We start from the raw sequence: 20392 nt of genomic DNA on the forward strand, positions 1-20392 counted from the left end.
TCATAAAATTTATTTGTTTTGCATATATACTTTTTTTTAAAAGATTTTATTTGACACAGAGAGAGAGTGAGATCACAAGTAGGCAGAGAGGCAGGCAGAGAGAGAGAGAGGGAAGCAGGCTCCCTGCTGAGCAGAGAGCCCGATTCGGGACTTGATCCTAGGACCCTGGGATCATGACCTGAGCTGAAGGCAGAGGCTTTAACCCACTGAGCCACCCAGGTGCCCCACATATATACATTTTATATAGGACATATGATGGCTACTAAAAGGTCTAAATAGATTGATGGAGTTTTCACATGAATTTAACTCAGATTTTCCTCAGCAATCTCAGGATATTATACTACATCAATGGTAATGACAATACTTCCTTGAATTGGTTCTCCACCAAATTTCACAGCTTCAATGCCAAAAATATCAAAATATTTACTAGGGATCCACACTTACAATGTCTTGATTTAAAATGACTAGAAACTATAAAATATCTATAAAAATTTTAGAAGATAATTGCTACCAAAATGATTTTCCTTAAAAGGTCAATTTTCTGGCTATATTATCTTCAAAAGCAACTCTGTTAGGATCTGGGTTTTTGAAATATAGCTTCCTTTGAGCCCCTCTATTTTATATTAATTTATATTAATTTTTAAGTAGTATCTGATTATACTGGTTGCATTTAACCTTAAGTTAATATTTTATTACTGCTCAAAGCTCTGTTATTATATTTTCTCTCTGAATATTTCTCATTAATTGAATCACCACTAGCGTTCAGTATTCATATATTTGGAGCTGAAAAATATCTTCATAAAATAAAAATTAGGCAATGCTTGCTTTATTTATTCCTTTCCAAAGTTCATTGAGAACTTAATAATATTTGCAACTTATCATTTGTATTAAACTATTTACATGGGTAATTGATCAACATATCCTAATTTGGTTACAACACAGTAGTATAAGCTAATTGGCAATAATATAGAACAACTTGTCAACCTTAAAATGTCAGTTTAACATGGAGTTATACTATTTTGTGTATTGTTTCATTTCTTTTCAACTGGAGTTAAATTTACTTTACTAAATGAAAATCAGCAGATCATTTGCCAGTTTGATAAACACACCTAGGTCTAAACTTCTGTGAAGTTGAAAAATAATACACATCTTATTATTGGGGTGAAAACTGGCATCTACTTTTCAAAACTCTCTAAACACACTTTTTATCATTTATCAACATGATGGCCATTTTCTTTCTTTCTCTGGAGAACTGAAGCATCACCCTTAGTAGTCCACAAGACTGTAAAAATATATCCTACTAAGTTGAAGAGGATAGTAATTATTTTGAGCTAGAGGTCAGGTGGGTGATACCTATTCCTTTGCAAACTTGGGTATCAAAATCATTGTGTTCACTTTTATCATCCTACCAATGTAAAAGGAAAAATTTCCACACACTTTCTATGAGGATGACAAAATCAAATATTGTGTTTTAGCCCTCTGGCCAACTGAAGCTGATAAAGTTTCCTGAACATTGAGTGAATCTATCCTTTCAGATACTTGTTATATCAAACGAAAGACTATTTTCCAACCAATGAACAATGGGACCTGATAAAACCAACAGTGTACAAACCTATGAACCCACAGATCCTACTGCAAGTCTCCAATACTTAATTTACAAAATTACCATGAACTCCTTTTTTCTGACCTTTAAAAATCCCTGAATTTTTTCCCCTGTCAACAAATTACTCAGTGGATTTCTTCATTGGTATATTCCCTTGCCTGGCACATTAAGAGACTTGGCTTTGTAAATTTTTTGTTTAGCTCTGATGATCTTTGTCTCATTGTATTAAGATTGTTGTATGTTAAGCTTCTCATTAATTTTCAGGAAAAGAATAAATGAAGACATTAACTTCTAGAATTGGAAGGCACTTTAGAAACCACAGACATCCTCTTGTAATAGTACAATAGACTAAAGTGATGTGAACTCTCCTACAATATACACCTAAATATGTTGAATAAAAATAAAACAAACATTCTTTTAAATGCATAGCTGAGTTTTCAACAACAACAACAAAAAAGAATTCTTAGTTTTCCTAAAAGAAGAAGGAATTTAAATCGGGGATGACAACTGTTCAGTCTATCACTGGGGCTGCCTTGGGTGGTGAAGATAAGGGTGGTGGATTGCTCTTAGTTATTTAAAGGCTCAATTTTAATGCAAAGGCAGATGCTAAAGCTTCTGATCTGAGGATAAAGCAAAATGGGGAAAATGAGAGCATTCCACAGAGTTAGGACCTTCAGTGGGCTGTGTTTGCAAAGACTGGTCTTTAAAAAATCTACCCAGTGGCTCAAGTAAAAATTTTAAAAATGTTGTATTCTCCTAGGCTCTGGAAAAAGTAATTTTTCCCCAACACTTTGAAGGAGCTTAATTATTCAACGAATGCAGTTTTTTGATGTTCAAATTTATACCACATCTTTCTATCTATCTCTATACTGAAATGACCATTTCCCATGGAGTCCTGAAATGAGCTAACATAATCATTAGACGTGGTCTCATACTAAAGGCATTCCCAATAAAACAAAACAAAACAAAGATAAGTTTGCAATAAAAATAATACACCACAAATACAAACAGCATGCAAAATAAAAATCAAGATGAGAGCCACACAAATTTGAGATAATAGAGTAGAAATGTGATAGAAAGTATAAATAGTTTTGTTTACAATGATTAAGATTGAACTTTCATAAATACTTTACAAAATATAATTTAATATTGTCAGTGGTTGGATGAAAACATCATATTAGAAAGGGTCAAAGAAAAAATTAGTAAACTGAGTGATAAATATGAAGAAATTAACCAGACTGTATCATGTTAGTTTTTAAAAATGACACTTATGATAGTGACCAAAATCAAAAGGGATTTACAAACAAATAGCAAAGTATGTCCTTGATATTTATAAAGAATATCATAAACTTCATTGAAAAGCACAAAATTAGACCTAAGTGGGGAAATATATCATACTTCTGTTGAATGAATATTATAAGGAGTATGTCATTCCTCAATGAATCAACAAATTTGTTGTAATACAAATAATGTTTCTGAGAGTGTTTTCACAGATTTTAATCTTAAAATTCATATATGCTATCCAAAATTTCCAATATTAAAAAAATAAGAATAGACTATAAACCCTATTACATATAATTTTTAAAACACTATAATAATTGAATCAGTCTGAGATTGGTACAAGGTTAAATGATTAGACTAAAGAGAAACATTCACTTATATGAGACTAATTTATAACAAATGAAACACTGTAAGTCTGAAAGAGAATAACAGATTAATTTATGAAGGGTGACGAGACTGTAAATATCTATATGGAGAAAAAAAAATGGAGCTCTAATAATAGCCAAATACATTAATTCTGATTAGTAGAAAGATTGTGAGAAGCAATTTTTTGGAAAAAATTAATATAGAAAAACATTTTATGACACAAAAATAAGAAATATTTCTAAAGTATATATATGTATGCATGTATATATATATATATATGTATACTTTAATTACATGCCATGGAAGAAATGATTAATAAATTTAAACTCACACTAAAAATTTATGCTTAAAAAAACCACTTTTCTCTAAAAAATATAAAGAGATACGCCTCTGGTGGAGAGTAAATACAGTCAAACCATATAAGTCACAAAGAAATAGTATCCATACTATACAGTGAGTTATGAAAATTAATAGAAAAAATGAAAAAGACGGACAACCGACAGATGACATGAATAAACTAATGAGAAGATGCTCAAGTTCAGTATTTCTTTGAAAGATGCAAATTAAAATAAAAATGAGATTTCTTAAATCCGTTTTAATCCATTTTGGCAACAGTTAATTATGATTATATCGCATAAGGGCAAAGATATGCAAAGACCTGTTCCTGGTAGAAGTATGAATCAGCACAAACACTCTGGAGGGTAATTAAGAAATAGGTGGTAAAGAGAATTATACTTTCTGTCATTTACCTTAAATTTACTATGACGTACCTTCAAAAAGGAATGGGTTCAAAGAAGCTCAATGAGTTATTTATAAAAAGAAAAATATGGGAGGAAAGGAAAAGGAAAAAATGGTTTATTTGAACACCTTAATACTACAGAGGAGCTGAAATAAATGATCCTATATATATTGACATCAATAACAAACAAAAAATAGTGCTATAAAAATATAAACAATGATAACAATATGTAAATGTTGAAACAAAATTAAGTTCATATATTTGGCATGGTTTATTCATATTTTTGTTTTATGTACAGCCCCTCAAGACTGGAGGCTACTTCTATAAGAATTAAGGACACAAGTGATAAGAAGTAGAGCTTTAGTTGCTATGTGGCAATTTTACTTCTTGGAAAGCCAGAAAGAAAGAAAGCAACATTGGAAGGAAAAGGAAAAAAAAAAAAAAAAAACCTTTATTTACCTCAGTTCTGGGTATTAAATTATTTTCTGTGCTTTTTGTGTGTGTTTGAAATATTACATAGCTTACATTTTAAACATTAAAAAATAAAAGAAAGAAGAAGATTCTAAAGACAAACTTCTCATTTTATAAAGAAGTAAATGATGTCTAGAGAAAGAAAGAGATACATCTAATTTTACAGAAACATAGAGGAGAGGTTAGATGGGACTCCAATCCAGGAAAAATGGCCCAAATGTTTTCAAAGGATAGAACGTTATCTTTGGTGCTGTGTATTTTCTGCCTTTAGGCTTCAAATTGCAAACAGAGAACAGTCAGTCTCCCTATGTTCTTCAAGGGGTCTTATGATTGTTTGATATCAATTTTATTTAAAACTATTTAAAACCAAAAACCAATTTACCCTTATAAAAGTAGATCCTTACCCTTACCCTTATAAAAGTAGATCCTATGTTGGGTTTTTGGTATAGGCCTTAGAGCCAAGAACAGTGAAGTCAAATTCTCTCATTTTCTTCCTTGAATTGCTTAACCTCCGGCAAGATGTAATAAGTAACTATAAATCTGAGTTCACATCAAGCAAAATCAAAGAGGCTAAGAGGAAAAAAGTATGTAATTTAAAATTTTCTGTAGTCAAATGTAGTCAATTTAAAAAAAAAATTAAAAACAGGTGAAATGTTTTAAAATGTGCTTTTATTTATCCAATATAATAAAAACATTGCCATTTTAACATGTAATAATTATTAATGTGGTATTTTACAGTATTTTTCCATTGGAAATTGATACAGTGTGATGTGTATTTTACACTTGGAGATGTTCTCCCTTTAGACTAGCTACATTTGAGGTGTTCAGTAGGATGTGTAGTGAGTGCCATAGCAGACAACAGAGGGTCAGAGTAAATAGAAGCTTCTTCAGTCTGCCTAGAGAAGGTAAAATGGACCGAATGGAAACTGACTGCCCTTCCAACACTGATGAACAAAAACAGGTGTTTTCCAAAATTAGATGCGGACCCTACAGAAAGGAGGTTTTGAGTCTTCCTACAAAGGGATCCCACGCAAGAGATCTTGCTTATACTTGGAGAGAGTAGGATAAGACAGTCATATGCCAAGACAAAAGCCAAGACAGCCATATGTAGTCTGCAGAAAGGAAGCCCTGCTTACGTCAAGGGAGAAGGAAAACTCCTTTGGGGAATGTCTGGGAATTTCCAGGGAGGGCAAAGGTCTCTATACAAAGGAATTCTGTTGTACCAGAAGACACTGTCCCCAGCTGATAACTTAACCACTGACCTCCTTTCTGCTCCAAGTCTGGGAAAGAGCCAGAATGGGTGCCAAGGGAGTGGAAGAGAAGGTGGATGGAACTAAGCAAAAAGAGAAGTTGACTTCACTCTCTTATTGCCACCCCAGGCTTCCCAGTTTGGGTCAGGTTCATGTAGGGGGAGGGAGAAGCTTACATGGGTTGAGGGTTAAAATTCTGATTACCAAACCGGCCAGGAGTGACTGATTATTAGGCTGGACTAGAATTTAACATCAAAATAAAACACTACTTGCTTATTTTGTAAATGTGTCCAGAAAGGTTATGGTGGAAAACACATTCACAAAGTGAGTTTAATAAGTGGTAAGAACAAAGTTGATGTTTGCTTTCACTCTGCCAATGCTGCTCTGTCCAATAAACCAATTTTACCTACATTAAAATTGTAATAAAAGCAAAATATACTTATATCTAACATAAAACAAACATTAACACATTAACTACTTTTCCCAGGAATGTATGCTTTAACTTGAAATTATATTTTCTTCTGCCCTCTTTGCTTCAATGATGAGTACCCTGAGGACACAAAAGTAAATGTTAAAATGTTTACCATTTGCAATTATGCATGGTAATCACGATTTTCTTAATACTAGGAACCCCCTCAAATTTTTATGACTATTTTATTAAAAACATACATTAAGTAGAACATTGGCATTACATATAATCTTAAATTTTGTGTTCACTTAAATCAATTCATTATGCTCATAAGATGACTTTGTAAGTAAATACTAACAGTTTGAATTTAGTAATTCATTTTATATCAATAACACATTGCTTTATCTGTTTAAAAGTGGGGTTACTCTTACATTGTTTGAAAACAATGGACTCTATTTTGAACATTCTTTTGAAAATCACTGACCTAATTTTTAGACTAAGACAGTAAGTTTTTCAATTTGGCTGCATCTGAGCAAGACATATGTTCCTGGCTGAGTTACATTCTCCATTGCCCTCAAAAGAATGGATAGAACCATTACAATATAGATATAAGGAAGTTATATGTAAAGAGGTAAACCTCTTTCCAAATTAATTATATAGCATACTTCAAAATGATTATTTTTGAATGTCTCTATCCTTTTGGATTATTCATCCCCTGACCCTCTCTGCAGGGAAATGCCTAAAATGTTAGGTGATTATCTACTATCTTTAAGAAAAAAGCCTATTCCTCAACCCAGTTCTCAACACTGATTCTTCACAAGCACAAACTTCTCTTCATAACTGTAATTCTACCCCTTGATTCTCAGTACAAATCTACCCCAAATACTCACTATTCCTCCAAGTATTCTATCCAAGCTCACTGCACATCATGCTTAAGGTAGGATAACAACTTTCTATTTTAATTTAATCCGTTGACTCAGTATGACCCAGCTCAAGTTCACTTTCACCATTTTGCCTTCCTCTATACTCCCATAACACAATTCCACATTTTGGAGAAACAATGGGATACAAATATTCAAGCATCAAGCTTTGGAATGAATCAGGGAATCTGACCTCCTACCTCTATCAAGTCATTTATTTGTTGTATTTTCCAGGAGAAGTAATTCTTAGGGCTTCCTTAAAAAAAAAAAAAAAAAAAAAAAAGTCTACCTTTAAAATCCTGATAATATACATTTCCTCATCACTTACATAATCTACACAGATATATTTTACACATTAATACTTTAAAAAATTACTCCAGCAAAACTGTACTATCAAAAGAAAAAAATCTTGTAGCACTCAACATAGTACATAGCAGTGATCCATGTACTCAAAAACATTAATTATCTAGCACATCAAGAGGGAAATTGTATTTCTTTATTGTTTGCTTGATTGAATTCATTCATTAGCCAGACTTTCCCCAAACACGAAGTACTTTCTAAGAATAAATTAAAAGCTGCGGTACTTGGTCTAAGTTTAGTTTAATCCAGTAACAAGAAATTATGGGCTGTAGATCTTATTATTAGCACTTTTTCTTTTTAAAGTTCATCTCAGTCGTATCTGGTAACTACATTTAATTTTTTTTCCTTCTAATCAGGATTTACTTAGGAAAACTTTAAAAGCTAATGAGTTATTGAAAACTGTTAGCCCAGAGTAAAAGCACATAGCCAGGTTATATCGTGTGGCAAACTCAGGTCTTGAGTTTAAGAAAATAATTCATACATAGTTTTAGTAGCTGAAGGAAGATAGTATTTTACATATACTTTTTTTCTCATTATAAAAGAAATACCTGTTCATTGTGAACAATTAGAAAGTAGAGATAAGAAAATTGAAATCATTTGTAATCATAATACCTAAAAGATAACCGCTGGTAATGTTTAGTGAATTTACTTCTGCTCTTTGTTTGTATAAGTACTCACACATACACAAAGAGAAAATCAGACTCAAATTATTGATGCACTAGCTTTAGTTTTTTCTTTAGTTTTACTAATTATTATTTTCCGAGGTCTTAGAATATAATTTTAGAGGTTAGATAATTTCCTGTGCTACGACTTAACAATTGAAGATGAGACCAAAAAACAGCCAATTTAGACATTAGTATTACTCAAAAGAGATTTAACCTTGTGGCAAAGATCAGGTTTACTGGGGGCTCTCTCAACCAAACCTCTTGTTTTCAGGCATAAGCAGAGTGCCCAGCCACCACATGGAGAAAACCCAGCTGCTAATTATGAAGATCTGCCTTGGACACTGAAAAGTAAAACTCTAAGACAGGATATACATTTGGGTATCCTGGTTAGAGCTGTTCGGGTAACCTCAACTGAAAGGCTACAGAATCAGGAAAAACCTGGCTTATGATTCAAATCTAAGGCTATACTTAACGTTTGTTTGTCCACAGTAAAAGCTGTCATAAAATATATGGATAGAATTTTGTTTAAATTTAGTCTTGTATTATCTTTTCCCATGTAAAGTTAAGCCAATTCATGCATACTTTTTCATTTTCCCTTTAAAGTTTTAACATTAAATAAATTTTAACATTTATTTGTTTAATCTATACACATACTAATTTGCTATAAAAATTCAATCTTCCCAAAGGCCAGAATAAAAAGTACTATGATCACATAAATCATCAGAGTCAAATCTTTAAGAGCATATAATCAATCTGAAGAAAAAAAATTCTAGGCTCTGAATAGTTTTTCTCTTCGATATGAGATTTGTCAACATTATATTATCGTAGGAAGAAATCTGTTCGTTAGCTCATAATAAATATTCTAAAAAAACTATGAGCATATACTATAATAAAAGAGAATTAATAGATATTTTTAGGAACTTTCCTAATAAGGACAGATCATGATGGTTCAGTCAGGCTAGAAATTAGCTTCCAGACCCAAGATTATGACACATTCAATGGGTAAGCTCACACCATCCTGAAAAGGCAAAATCATGAGAAAACCCTTCTCTTCGGGCATCTGCATTTAGCTATGTCCTTTGGAAAAGAAAGAAGATGAGCCAGTCATTTGGAAACAGTTTCAGTTGTACGGTATTCTAGAAAAACAAGGTATTATCCTTTTTTCTTTTCTTTTCTTTTTTTATTATTTTTTTTTAAATGATGGGAAATACGTAGATGCTTCTCTTTTCTCCAGAGGTACATTAGAAACCTTGGCTCCAAAATGTCAAATTTGTCTCATTTTGCTTCTAGAGGAACTATTAATGACTCACTCTGTAAGGATAAAAAGACGTTAACCAACAAGCGTAGGCATTTAACTAGAATAGGTTTTGGGCTTAATGTAAAGTTCAAGTAGTCTGTGGTAGAACACTTTCTTTAAGACAGAATAAATTAGTTTAAAAGAAAACTTGAAATTCTTATGCTAGTAGCTGTGTTGATCCAAAATATAAATTAGCTCATATTAGTTCAGGAATTAGTAACTGTTGATATGCAATATTAACACATTTCAAAGACTACTTGACATATATACAATGCACATATATATATAAAACAGATTACTATGTATTCACTATAAATTACCAATAGTATATATCACAAACTATTATATTACTAGTATACATGGATATACATGTTATGTATATTTATGTATGTGTCTGTTTATGTGGTCTGTGTATATATAAAGAATATATATTATGTAATGTATATAATTATATAATGTACTGAACTTGTCCACAATTTCTATATATAATAAATACACAAATACATGTAATAAACTGTAGGCCACAAATTCAACCACTAATAGGTAAATTAAAGTGGCAAACACCTCTGGTTCAATATGCAATCTCAATGGAAGGTTATGAACAACTTTTTAAATAGAGAAAACTCTCCCCACAACTGCTGACATGCTTTTCAGGATTTTTGTTTGACTCCTGCCAATGTGAGTCCCTAGACCGGAATAAATGCGCAGCCATCTGTTCTGACGGGCTTGTTGCGACAGTTTTAGGCTCACTGAAGCAATTGTTTCTATTACCCTTAGTACTCATGATAGGCTTCACTTTGCAGCGTTCCTACTGAAAAAAAATTGAGCTGCACTTGGATTGCAGATATAATTAGGTTATGATCTTGGTAAAAATTCTAGGTGCCGGAATAGCTTAACCCTCTCAGCTCCAAGCCTTCAAAATATGTTCATCAATGGTTTGAACTTCTGTGGGCCATTCCCAACACTTCCCCCCTCATGAGCAAATAGCTTTGGCAGGTAGAATAACAGCGTGTCCTTCATTATGTTAACTATTATGTAAATATAATGTTTATATTGAGAGAAAAATTAGGGGGCGGATTACGGTGTATTGAGGCAAAGGTTTGTTGTAATTCACGGAAGCTAATGGTGCTGTGGATCTGGTTGTTATGATGAGTATTTGCAAGGCAGTAGATTATAAACCAGGAGGCTGAGTTCAGGCCTGTGTTCAGAGCTGCCATGCAGAGATCATGAAAATAGCAAACAGAGAGTGTGAAGTCAAAGTGATTTTGCTGGCAAGTGTGGAAGCTTCTGCCCTGCAAGAGATCACTTTGATCAAAGACTGTGTATATCTGATCTAAATAAATGGTAATTTGAGTAAGTTTCCATAAAATGTGATTGTAGAGACCAGAACATGCTAGCAGCTCATTCTGTTATTAGCACGAGGGGAGGGATTTTAGAGGATGACAATATAAAAAGGGTAGAATGAAATAGCTTTAATAAGCTAAGATGTAAGGAATTAATGAAATTAGAAGAATATAAACAAGATCTATAATGTGTTTGAAGTTTGGTTTTCCAATAAGGTTAAGGTTTATTTGAAATGATAAGACCCAATGACATGGGGTATGTTAAAATACCACTGAAGATACAAACCTCGTATTTTAAGGCATGATCATGATGAGCACCAAAGCTCAGCAGGGAGGACGCAATTTGGTTAGAAGACGGTACTGCAGGGTTTGGGGTGGGAGGTGGGGGGGTGTCTGGGTGGCTCAGGGGGTTAAGCGTCTGCCTTCGGCTCAAGTCATGATCTCAGGGTCTCTGTTCAGCAGGGACCCTGCTTCCTTCCTCTCTGCCTGCCTCTCTGCCTACTTGTGATCTCTGTCAAATAAATAAATAAAATATTTAAAAAAATAAAGTCTGTTTTTTAAAAAAAAGAAGATGGTACTTGGGTTGGCAGAGGCAATGTTGACCTAAAAGTCTAGAAACAAGTAAAGATAGAAGCTTGAGATGCCAGACAAAAGCCAGGAGTCTGTAAGCCAAGGCATTAACCGAGATGGAAAACAAGCTGGTCACATGAGGTATTCAAAATCCAAGACAGAGCAATTCAAACAGTGATGGAGGTTTCAAAAGATGGAGGCTGCACCTTACTAGCTTACCACGGTACCGAAATGGCTGGATGAAGCAGGGTCTGGAGTCATAGGCAGTGAGTAACTGATGAAGGGATGGATAATCAGGAATAAATGGGTGTAGATTTGAGCAACCTGCTTCTAGATATAAGACATAAAGAACTAGTGTCTATCTAGGTCTCCAGGGAATGTAAGGTGGAGATATAATCCTGCCTGGTAGGTAGTATGTGGGGGATCAGTATACTCGGGGCAGAGATGAGGCGGTGGAGAGAGGGGCTCTGGTCGTTTGCGAGGGAGGTTGGGAAGATGGAGGCGGACATGGGGGACCCTAGGGAGGGGGAGGTAAGACAGAGAAAAATGCAAAGGGAAGACTCAGAAATCCAAAACTCAGTAAGCCAAGGGAAAATCAGAATCCCCAGCCCAAGTGTCTTAGGTAAAACTTTTCATTAAAAAAAAAAAAAAAAAGAAAAAAAGAAGAGAGAGAGTATTAGTTATTGGCTGCCAAGAGCCATAGAGCAGTACATCCTCGGTTGGTGATGAAGTTGAGTCTTACCTAAGGTAGGGAATTGGCTGCCTGGAGGTTAGAGCATAGATACAATGAAAAGAACACTCTTTATTTCTCACCTTTATCTACATCTCAGTGTCTGGAGAGATGAATGTTACACAGGGATAAATACTGCAGGGTGACACGAAGCTGTCTTGGAATAGGACGGCCAGATCATGAACGTTGTATACTTTACCCATAGAGAGTGTCTGCGGGGAAATGGAGTTTCTTAGTGTGCTCCCCAGAACAACAGCATTAGCGTATCTGGGCACTGACTGAAAACACAGACTCATTGTTCCTACCCCAGACTTACTGATTCAGAAATTCTGGGAGTGTAGCCCAGCAATCTGAATTGTAACAAGACCTCCAGGGGAAGCTGGCACATGCTGAATTCTGAGAACCACTGTCTTTCTGGAAACTAACCTTAGCGGTAGATAAGGAGTAAACTCTGTAATTAATGGTAAAGCCAGTGTCTGGCCAGAAAAAGTAGGAACTCGTGCTTCCAAGGTACAATATCAGAGATTCTACAACATGAAGAGACACAGTTTTGAGAGGAACTGTTAGATGGAAGCTACAGAGATAAGAGGTTTAAGGAGCCTCTAAACAGATCAACGTGCCTGGCTGCAGAGACTTGTTTGCTTTGCTTTGAGGAATATTACATGTTTGCAAGTGCATAGTTATGTTGCATGCTTGCTAATATAAAAAGATTTATAATAAGAATTCTTTACAGCGTTACAGTTAATAAAGAATAGGATAGGTTAAAGAGTGTCTCTGAATTAAAAAAAAAAAAAACAAAAAAAAAAACCTAGAAGTATATTTTGCCAAAGTACTAAGCACACAAGCCCCATCTAGTGGCCTCTTTGCCAAGAGTTCAGAGAAGGTTTCCAAAAGGGTGCTCTCAGATACCAGAACTACAGCATGTAATAAGCACCATAGTTCTGTCCTATCCTCTTATGCAAACATTCCTCAAGTTTTTAGAACCATTCCTAAACTTCAAAGCTATCTAGAATCAGAAAAGGAGGAAACATTTATTTTCTTTTATGTGTCAAGCCTTCTGTTAGCAGGACACGGTACAGATACAGAAGACAGATAAATTGATGGGTATAGACATAGACATATAGGGCAGCTATTAAATGTAGAAACAAAGGGAAATACGTGTTTTATTAATATTACAACATATAATAAAATAAAATGGTCTATGCTTCCAGAACACTTCAATTTAAAAAAAAAAAAACTCAGAGGGAGACCTTTTTTAAAGTTACTCGGCATCTATTTCTATCATACGCTGTGCTTAAGTCAGCTATAGTATTTCTCATTCTATGGCATTGCTATTTATTGTTTTGTTTTTACCTAGCCATTTAAGCTCTGTGAGGAATAGAAGCTTTGTTTTTTAAGTATGCTGTTTTTTATTCTTGACACCAAGCATAGTGATCAATCAAGTCATTAATAATTGTTAAATAAAGAAATGCATGAATGGGGAAATGTATGAATTAAGTAACAGATGAGTTATTTAAATCTTGCTTTTATATTTCAGATTTTATTTTTTTAAAGATTTATTTATTTATTTATTTGAGGGGAGAGGGACAGAAAGAGAGAGAATCCTGAAGCAGACTTCCCACCTAGCTTGGAGCCCAATGTGGAGCTTGATCCCAGGACCCCTAGATCACAAACTAAGTCAAAATCAAGAGTTGGCTGCCTAACTGACTGAGACACCCAGATGCCCCCTGTAGTTCCTATTTTATACAAATACACATAAATATATATTTCTTTCTTTTTTTTTTTAAGATTTTATTTCTTTATTTGACACAGAGAGAGAGAGAGAGATCACAAGTAGGCAGAGAGGCAGGCAGAGGGAGGGGGAAGCAGACTCACTGCTGAGCAGAGAGCCCGATGCAGGGCTTGATCCCAGGACCCCGAGATCATGACCTGAGCTGAAGGCAGAGGCTTAATCCACTGAGCCACCCAGGCGCCCCAATATATATTACTTTCTTAACAGTATCAGCAAGTATGAGAGTACCCAAAGATACTGTGTTCTCCATTCTCCAAATACTGATTGATTCAAAAATAAAAGTGATTATTGATTCATTAAGGATCTTAGTAAAGATTATTTGTACAACTAATTATGATGTAATATAGAGTGTGAGGAGAGGCACACAAGACAGGACTGTTTGCTCCTTGCATTTTAGTGGAAGAAATGACTTGTAGGCAACAAGGAAGACTTCCTTAAACAGATGCCTGAAACACTTCAGTACAATTCTGTTAGAGATCAGCGTGGGAGCGTATTTCGTAAGACGAAGAGCTTATGGAAAGGATTTGTTTGGACATTAGCCAGCACTTCCCAGTGCTCTCCTGGCACATTACATGTGAACAAAAGCAACATGGCAGCACAGCCTGGAAAGGATGGGAGGGGTCAAAACAATGTGGAAACTGGAGCTTCTGCGCCTGACTCCAGCCTGAAGGGCTTCACTTCCTACAAAGGCCCGCAGTCGATGGATCTAAGCAAAAACAAAAGTAGCTGGGGCACCTGGGTGGCTCAGTGGGTTAAAGCCTCTGCCTTCAGCTCAGGTCATGATCCCAGAGTCCTGGGATCGAGCCCTTCATCGGGCTTTCTGCTCTGCAGGGAGCCTGCTCCCCCCCCCCCCCACCCCTGCCTGTCTCTCTGCCTACTTATGATCTCTGTCCGTCAAATAAATAAATAAAACCTTAAAAAAAAAAGTAGCCAACAAAACAAGTATAATAACAACCCTGGTGAGAGAGGCAGAACTATATTTCTAACATGAATTATCCTGTTTTGAAAATATTTACTAATTCTAGAATTAAGGAGGGGTTTAACGGAGCTCCCATTCGGTTCACAGATTGCAGCATTCAGACAGAGGATTTTCCTTTTGGGTCAGCTTTACATACCGGTTCTGTCAATAACCAAGAATTAATCTTAACCCAAATAAGCCCTGCTGGTGAAAAAGATTACACGTAAATAGAACCAAAGTTATGCTGTTTCAACCACTAATGTGTTTCCATATTCATGAATACATACAGTTAAATGTAAATAATTGTTTAAATTCCCCTACTCAAAAAAAGAAAACCCTAGAACTATAGTTTATTTGGTTTTGTTTCATTTTTTATAAGGTATAGAGATAAAAGGGCGAAAATGGATCTTAATTGCTTTGGTGTTATTTAATAATAGCATTACACTCTTGAAAGTGGAAAAATTAGTTTCAGATATCATGTTGCACATTTTAGGTTTCAATGGAACTAAAATAGCATGGAGCAAACCTTTTCAAACAACATACAGGATAATATCCCTTTTAAGTAATGAAAAGAGCCATCTTTTTATAAAAGTCTCCTCCTTTTCAGAAAATATTTTCAAGGTGACATGTCAGTTAAATGAAAGAAGCATTAGACGAACAAGGGAGACATAAAATTTATTATGACTATAAAGTGTATGAAAAATTTCACATCTACGAAGAGACATCCTCCCTTATTTTTTACCATATTATTTTTCCCCCTAGTCAAAATTGATTCTACTTCTCAGATCTCCCAAAACTGAATTTAAAGTTTCAGCTAAGAGTCAATTCAAAGGTTATGTTTTGTTTGCTATTTTCAATCCTGTGAACCATCCTTTGGTTTTACAAACCTATGTAAGTTCTTCATTTCAGAACTCATACCCTAATGATTCCTATACGGCTGTGATTTTCATATTCTCCTTTAGGGTCATTTTCTCCACGTACATTAGTATGATGGCACAACTTGACTGGATCCCACTATTTTAAATTGGAAATTCAGTTCTTCCAAATTCACACACAAGCTCCTTCCTTCCTTCCTTCCATCCATGCATCTCCCCATCTATCTGTTCTTCCATTCACTGAGGAATATTTTTTAAATTGCCATGTATCTAAGAGCTGGCAATACTACATATTAACTAGAAATACACAGACTTTATTATCTATTACAGGTACAAATAAGTGAACTGACATTTTGAATCTTGTTAATCGGTCCTACAGCGATGGGAAGCTTTGGGAGTAGATGGGACAAGAAACCCAAAACTGGAGGCTCAAGACAACTCCCTTGTAAAACTGAGTTAATGATGGTAATAGCCATTAAGATAGAGGGCGGGTTTCAGGGTGGAAGTCATACAGAAAAAGCTCAGTGACGGATGTGGTGAATTATACATGTTTGAATTTCAGAAGAACTCGTAGGGTTGGAAATGTATAGGTGTCAATTACCCACCCATCAAAGAGGATGATATCACTCAGGAAAAACACAAAGTGAAAAAGTTAGAAGATCTAATAGGAACCCCAAACAGTAACTAAAGTAAATGGCCAAAGGAAAACATAATGCAAAAAAGAGAAGACTGACCTTGACAATTCGAAGTGGACAAATTAAACAAAATTGAGCAGAGACTATCAGAGGATCGTGACTGTAGTAGATTTACCTCTTTAGATTGAGAGGTAAACTGTTTAGGAACAGTAATCTCTGAATATAGACCACTATTTCAAGAAGTCTGGGGGGTGACAGGAAGAGAACTATAAAGGGCAGTTGAGGGGATTATGGGTTTAGGAAGGTGAATGTGATATATATCTATCTATAGATATATATGTGTGTAAGAAAAGCATTTACCATTTTTTAATAGAAGAAGCTTGAAAACCACCAACCTTTTTTTAAAGGTGGGACCTATCAGAAGGGAAGTTTGAATGAAGCTTGAATGAAGATAGATAGATCTATAAAGCAAGGTCTCTGAGAAGCAGCTGGAGAGAGTATACACTACACGGAAGTGGTCCTAGACTGGAGATAGGGCACATCTATTGTCTAGCAAAAGGGAAAGAGGAAGAGAAAGAGTAGGAATGGAGTCAGGTAAAAATATTTTGTGGAACAAATCTGAGGAAGTTCCCATCTGATGGGATAATAAAGAATTAGCATCATGGTAAAAGATTTGAGAAGAATGACATGTGTGCAGTAGCTTCTATATACTTACTGCGTAAGGGGCAACTGACTTGGGAAGCGATCATAAAAGCAATTTGCCATATTATAATAAGGCTCCAAAATTAAGATGAGGTGAGGGGTGGCTGGGTGGCTTAGTTGTTTAAGCATCCAACTCTTGATTTCTGCTCTAGTGATCTTAGGGTCCTGAGGTGGAGTCCTGTCTTGGGCTTCACGTTCAGCAGGGAGTCTGCTTCTCTCCTTCTCCCTCTCCCTCTGCCCCTTCAGAGGTGGGCACAGAGTGCTTATGTACTGTGTCTCTTAAATAAATAAATAAGTACATCTTTTTTTAAAAAAAATTAAGGTTAAATGACTTAAAAATATTTCTTAAGTTTTATAATTTGAAAGTTTTCACTGTTGTCTCTCCTGCTACATGTGTATCCCATTTTCTCTTATCTGACATCTAAGGAAAATAGAGCAATACAATTCACCAGTAGACAGTGCTAACTCTGGTTTTGGAAAACAACTGCTTCTGACAGAAACTGACATGTAAACTTATGGAAAAGTTGGTAGTTAAATATTCTGTATTAATAGAAAAATCTTGTTTTGTGGATATAGGAAGTCTTAAAAGAAATATAATTACCATCATCAGAATACAAATCTTTGATAACATCCTGAAATTAATACTCAGCCCCACCATTTATGCATGAATTTTTTGTACGGCATTAGAAATTCAAAACAGAAGAACTTTCACAGATACCTTTAAATATAAGTAGTCGCTCAATCATTTTCCTGGAAATAGTCCTATGGTGGAAGATTTATTTGAAAAATTTCTCTTGATGTTATCTCCATTGTAATATTTCATGATGTTGACTATGACATAAGAATAAATGCCAGAGAAACATATTACTAAAACTTACATTTAAAAAGGACTATCTTATATTAAGGAAAAATGCCTCCAATCGTGTTTGTAAGACAACAAAAATGTTGAAAAATAAACACTCAGGTAGCAGATTGCCATATGTCCATAGCCTAAACTAAGTAAGTAAATATAATGTACTTCTTAATAAGAAGCTTTTAATTTTTCCACTAATGACAAGTATGTTATTTCAAATTATGAAATGAATCTGCTCCTTTTCTTTGTAACTATCACCAGATGACTTGATCTAAGTTTTATATATAACTGCTTCCTGGGCAAAAATACCCTTAGAAGGCAGACTGAATTCTATATGTCTCTTGACATCCCACAAGAAAAAAAAAAAAAAAAAAAGGATACAGACAAAAACTTCAGCTTAATACAGAACAAAAGGTAAGAAATTCAAAGTTTATTCTATATTTAAGGGTGTATACTTTTCATCTTCAAAGTACCAGTGTTTGATCTTAATGATTTCCCTTTTTGCTCTCTTTTAGTAATTTCTTCGAATACTATTTTTGACATAAAAGTCTATAACTAAATGAAAGATTTCCTATATAAAGGAAATGCATCATGGAAGAATGTGAATTTTTGAGCTTCAAAGATATTTAAACATTATTGAGGTGAAATAGATGCTTTAAAAATAGATACTTAAGACACCTAAGAGGGAAGGTCATTTGGAAATTCTTCTAGGGAACTTGACTATTTCTCACCCTTGACCCAGGAGAAAGTCCCCATCTAGAAATGCAGTCTCCCTTGTTGGAAATAGCAGCAACTTCTCAGGACCATGCCTGGAGAGAAGAAAATATAGCCACCCTGCAAACACAAATCCATTCCATCAGACTTGACCAGAACCAGCTGACAACTACCCTACTCTTTGCCCTTATCACACACTGGGAGATTAGAGAATCACCCCAGGTTTGACCTCTTTCTTGGATCTACCTAATGACGTGCCACTTTCAAGTACAAGCCTTCCTGTTTGAGACCGGAAGTGTCTTTTTTTCTTTCTTTCTTTTTTTTTTCCTGTTGGCTGTTATCCTAATTGACAGTAAAAGCTGAAGTTGAACTAAAATGAATAATATTAAATTGAGCTAAGAAGTCAATTTAAAACAGTTGACCTTTTCCAAAATGCTTGGGGCTCTGGTAATCCACATGATTCAGATGGCAGCGGCATGGGATCTGGAAGCCCTTGTGTCCACAGGCAGGGCTGAGTCCATCAAATACAGGTTACACAGCTGTCTGGTTTAGTCCTCCACTCAACCCAAGGAAAGAAATGCTTCATCTGCCCTCCAAATCTATTTCCGTAGGTCAAAGTCTTTAAAGTCAAAATTTATTTTCCTCTGTTCTTAGCCCTAATTCCTATTGCTCTTAAACCCATTTAGTTTATTCAAAAGAAGGGAAAAACAGCAAATATCATGTGCATAACCTATCTTCATGCATTGTTACTACTGTTCCCCTTTCTCCATCTCTTTCTCTCAAAGGCTATTTCTTGCTTTTAGTCACTTGCATTGCTCTTACTCATCGCATCTGAGAGCACTATGGTATTTGAATTTTTATATCATTTGTAATTTGGGTCCTTTTTCTCCTTAATGTTAACAACCATATAGAAAATTGTGTTACCAGAGAAACTTCTCTCTCTCCACGTCAATGCCAGGACAATGACGAACATTTAAGTAATGTAATACTGATCACGGAATATCCCCTGATAGCATCTACCGGGTTACAATGAATTATTATTATTTCTCAGTGGTATACCTTGAATTAAATTCACCTCTTTAATAGATTAGTCAATACTGTATGGTCCTGGATATAAGATGTTTTCACAGAACACAAACCGTATATTTTACTATGGGAAAAAAAAAATAACTGTATACACATTACTTTCCCATCAAGAATTCTGATAATCACTATAGAAGGAAATGTCATTATTCAGGCCTGTGTGTATGTGTATCTCAGCTACCTTGTTTTATTTGCACCATTTTGGGTCAAGAGTAGACTGTGATGGTCCTAACAGAACTTAAACAATGTTTCTAATGGAAAATGGCCAAGATCACACAAGGGAGTCTTGCTTTTTTTTTTAACCAGTGATTTCCCAAGTTTGATTTCTCTCACCTCCTGCCCCCAAACAACTGTGATACCCCGTGTTAAAGAGCCCTCCCCTCATGACCAAAGCCAATCTAGGGCTGATCTCTTCTTTCAAGTTCCTCCTCAGAAAAACCTGTGTGAAGCTATAAATGGCCCATCACAATCACAAAGCTATAAATAGTCCATCACAATGCTCTCTTGTTGAGCCGTCTCGCAGTCCTTTCGGTGCACTGTCTAGCTGAAGCTGCAAATTAATAAACCTAACTCTGCTTGACAATGAGAGCTTCTCTGAAGGTTCTTATCTGGGGCGTTTTATCCTAGTAAGAAGGACTTCCAACAAAATCAATTATACCTAAGACATTTCTAAGTAATGACCAATATTTTAAAATATGCCCTTCTCTGAGACATAGAATTTGAAAGATAATATGGAATTCAGGAACATCTTGTCCAAATCCTTTGTTTTTATATGG

General features: G+C 35.0%; 1 protein-coding gene across 4 annotated transcripts in view; it reads right to left on the reverse strand.

Moving 5' to 3' along the window:
• Positions 1-20392, reverse strand: part of GPC5 (glypican 5) — a 1399440-nt gene that overhangs the window by 673239 nt on the left and 705809 nt on the right. Inside the window, exons 8-9 of one of the 4 annotated variants that reach the window (XM_032314681.1) lie at positions 17685-17797; positions 5552-6260 (exon numbers count right to left, since the gene is read on the reverse strand). The exons of the other annotated variants lie outside the window; for them this stretch is intronic. Of the exons in view, the coding sequence (XP_032170572.1) occupies positions 17709-17797 (89 nt within the window). The 3' untranslated portion in view covers positions 5552-6260; positions 17685-17708. Of the gene's footprint in view, positions 1-5551; positions 6261-17684; positions 17798-20392 lie in introns of those variants that run through there. 4 annotated transcript variants of the gene reach the window in all.

The sequence above is a fragment of the Mustela erminea genome, chromosome 15 (assembly GCF_009829155.1).
Source record: "Mustela erminea isolate mMusErm1 chromosome 15, mMusErm1.Pri, whole genome shotgun sequence".
Lineage (NCBI taxonomy): Eukaryota > Metazoa > Chordata > Mammalia > Carnivora > Mustelidae > Mustela > Mustela erminea.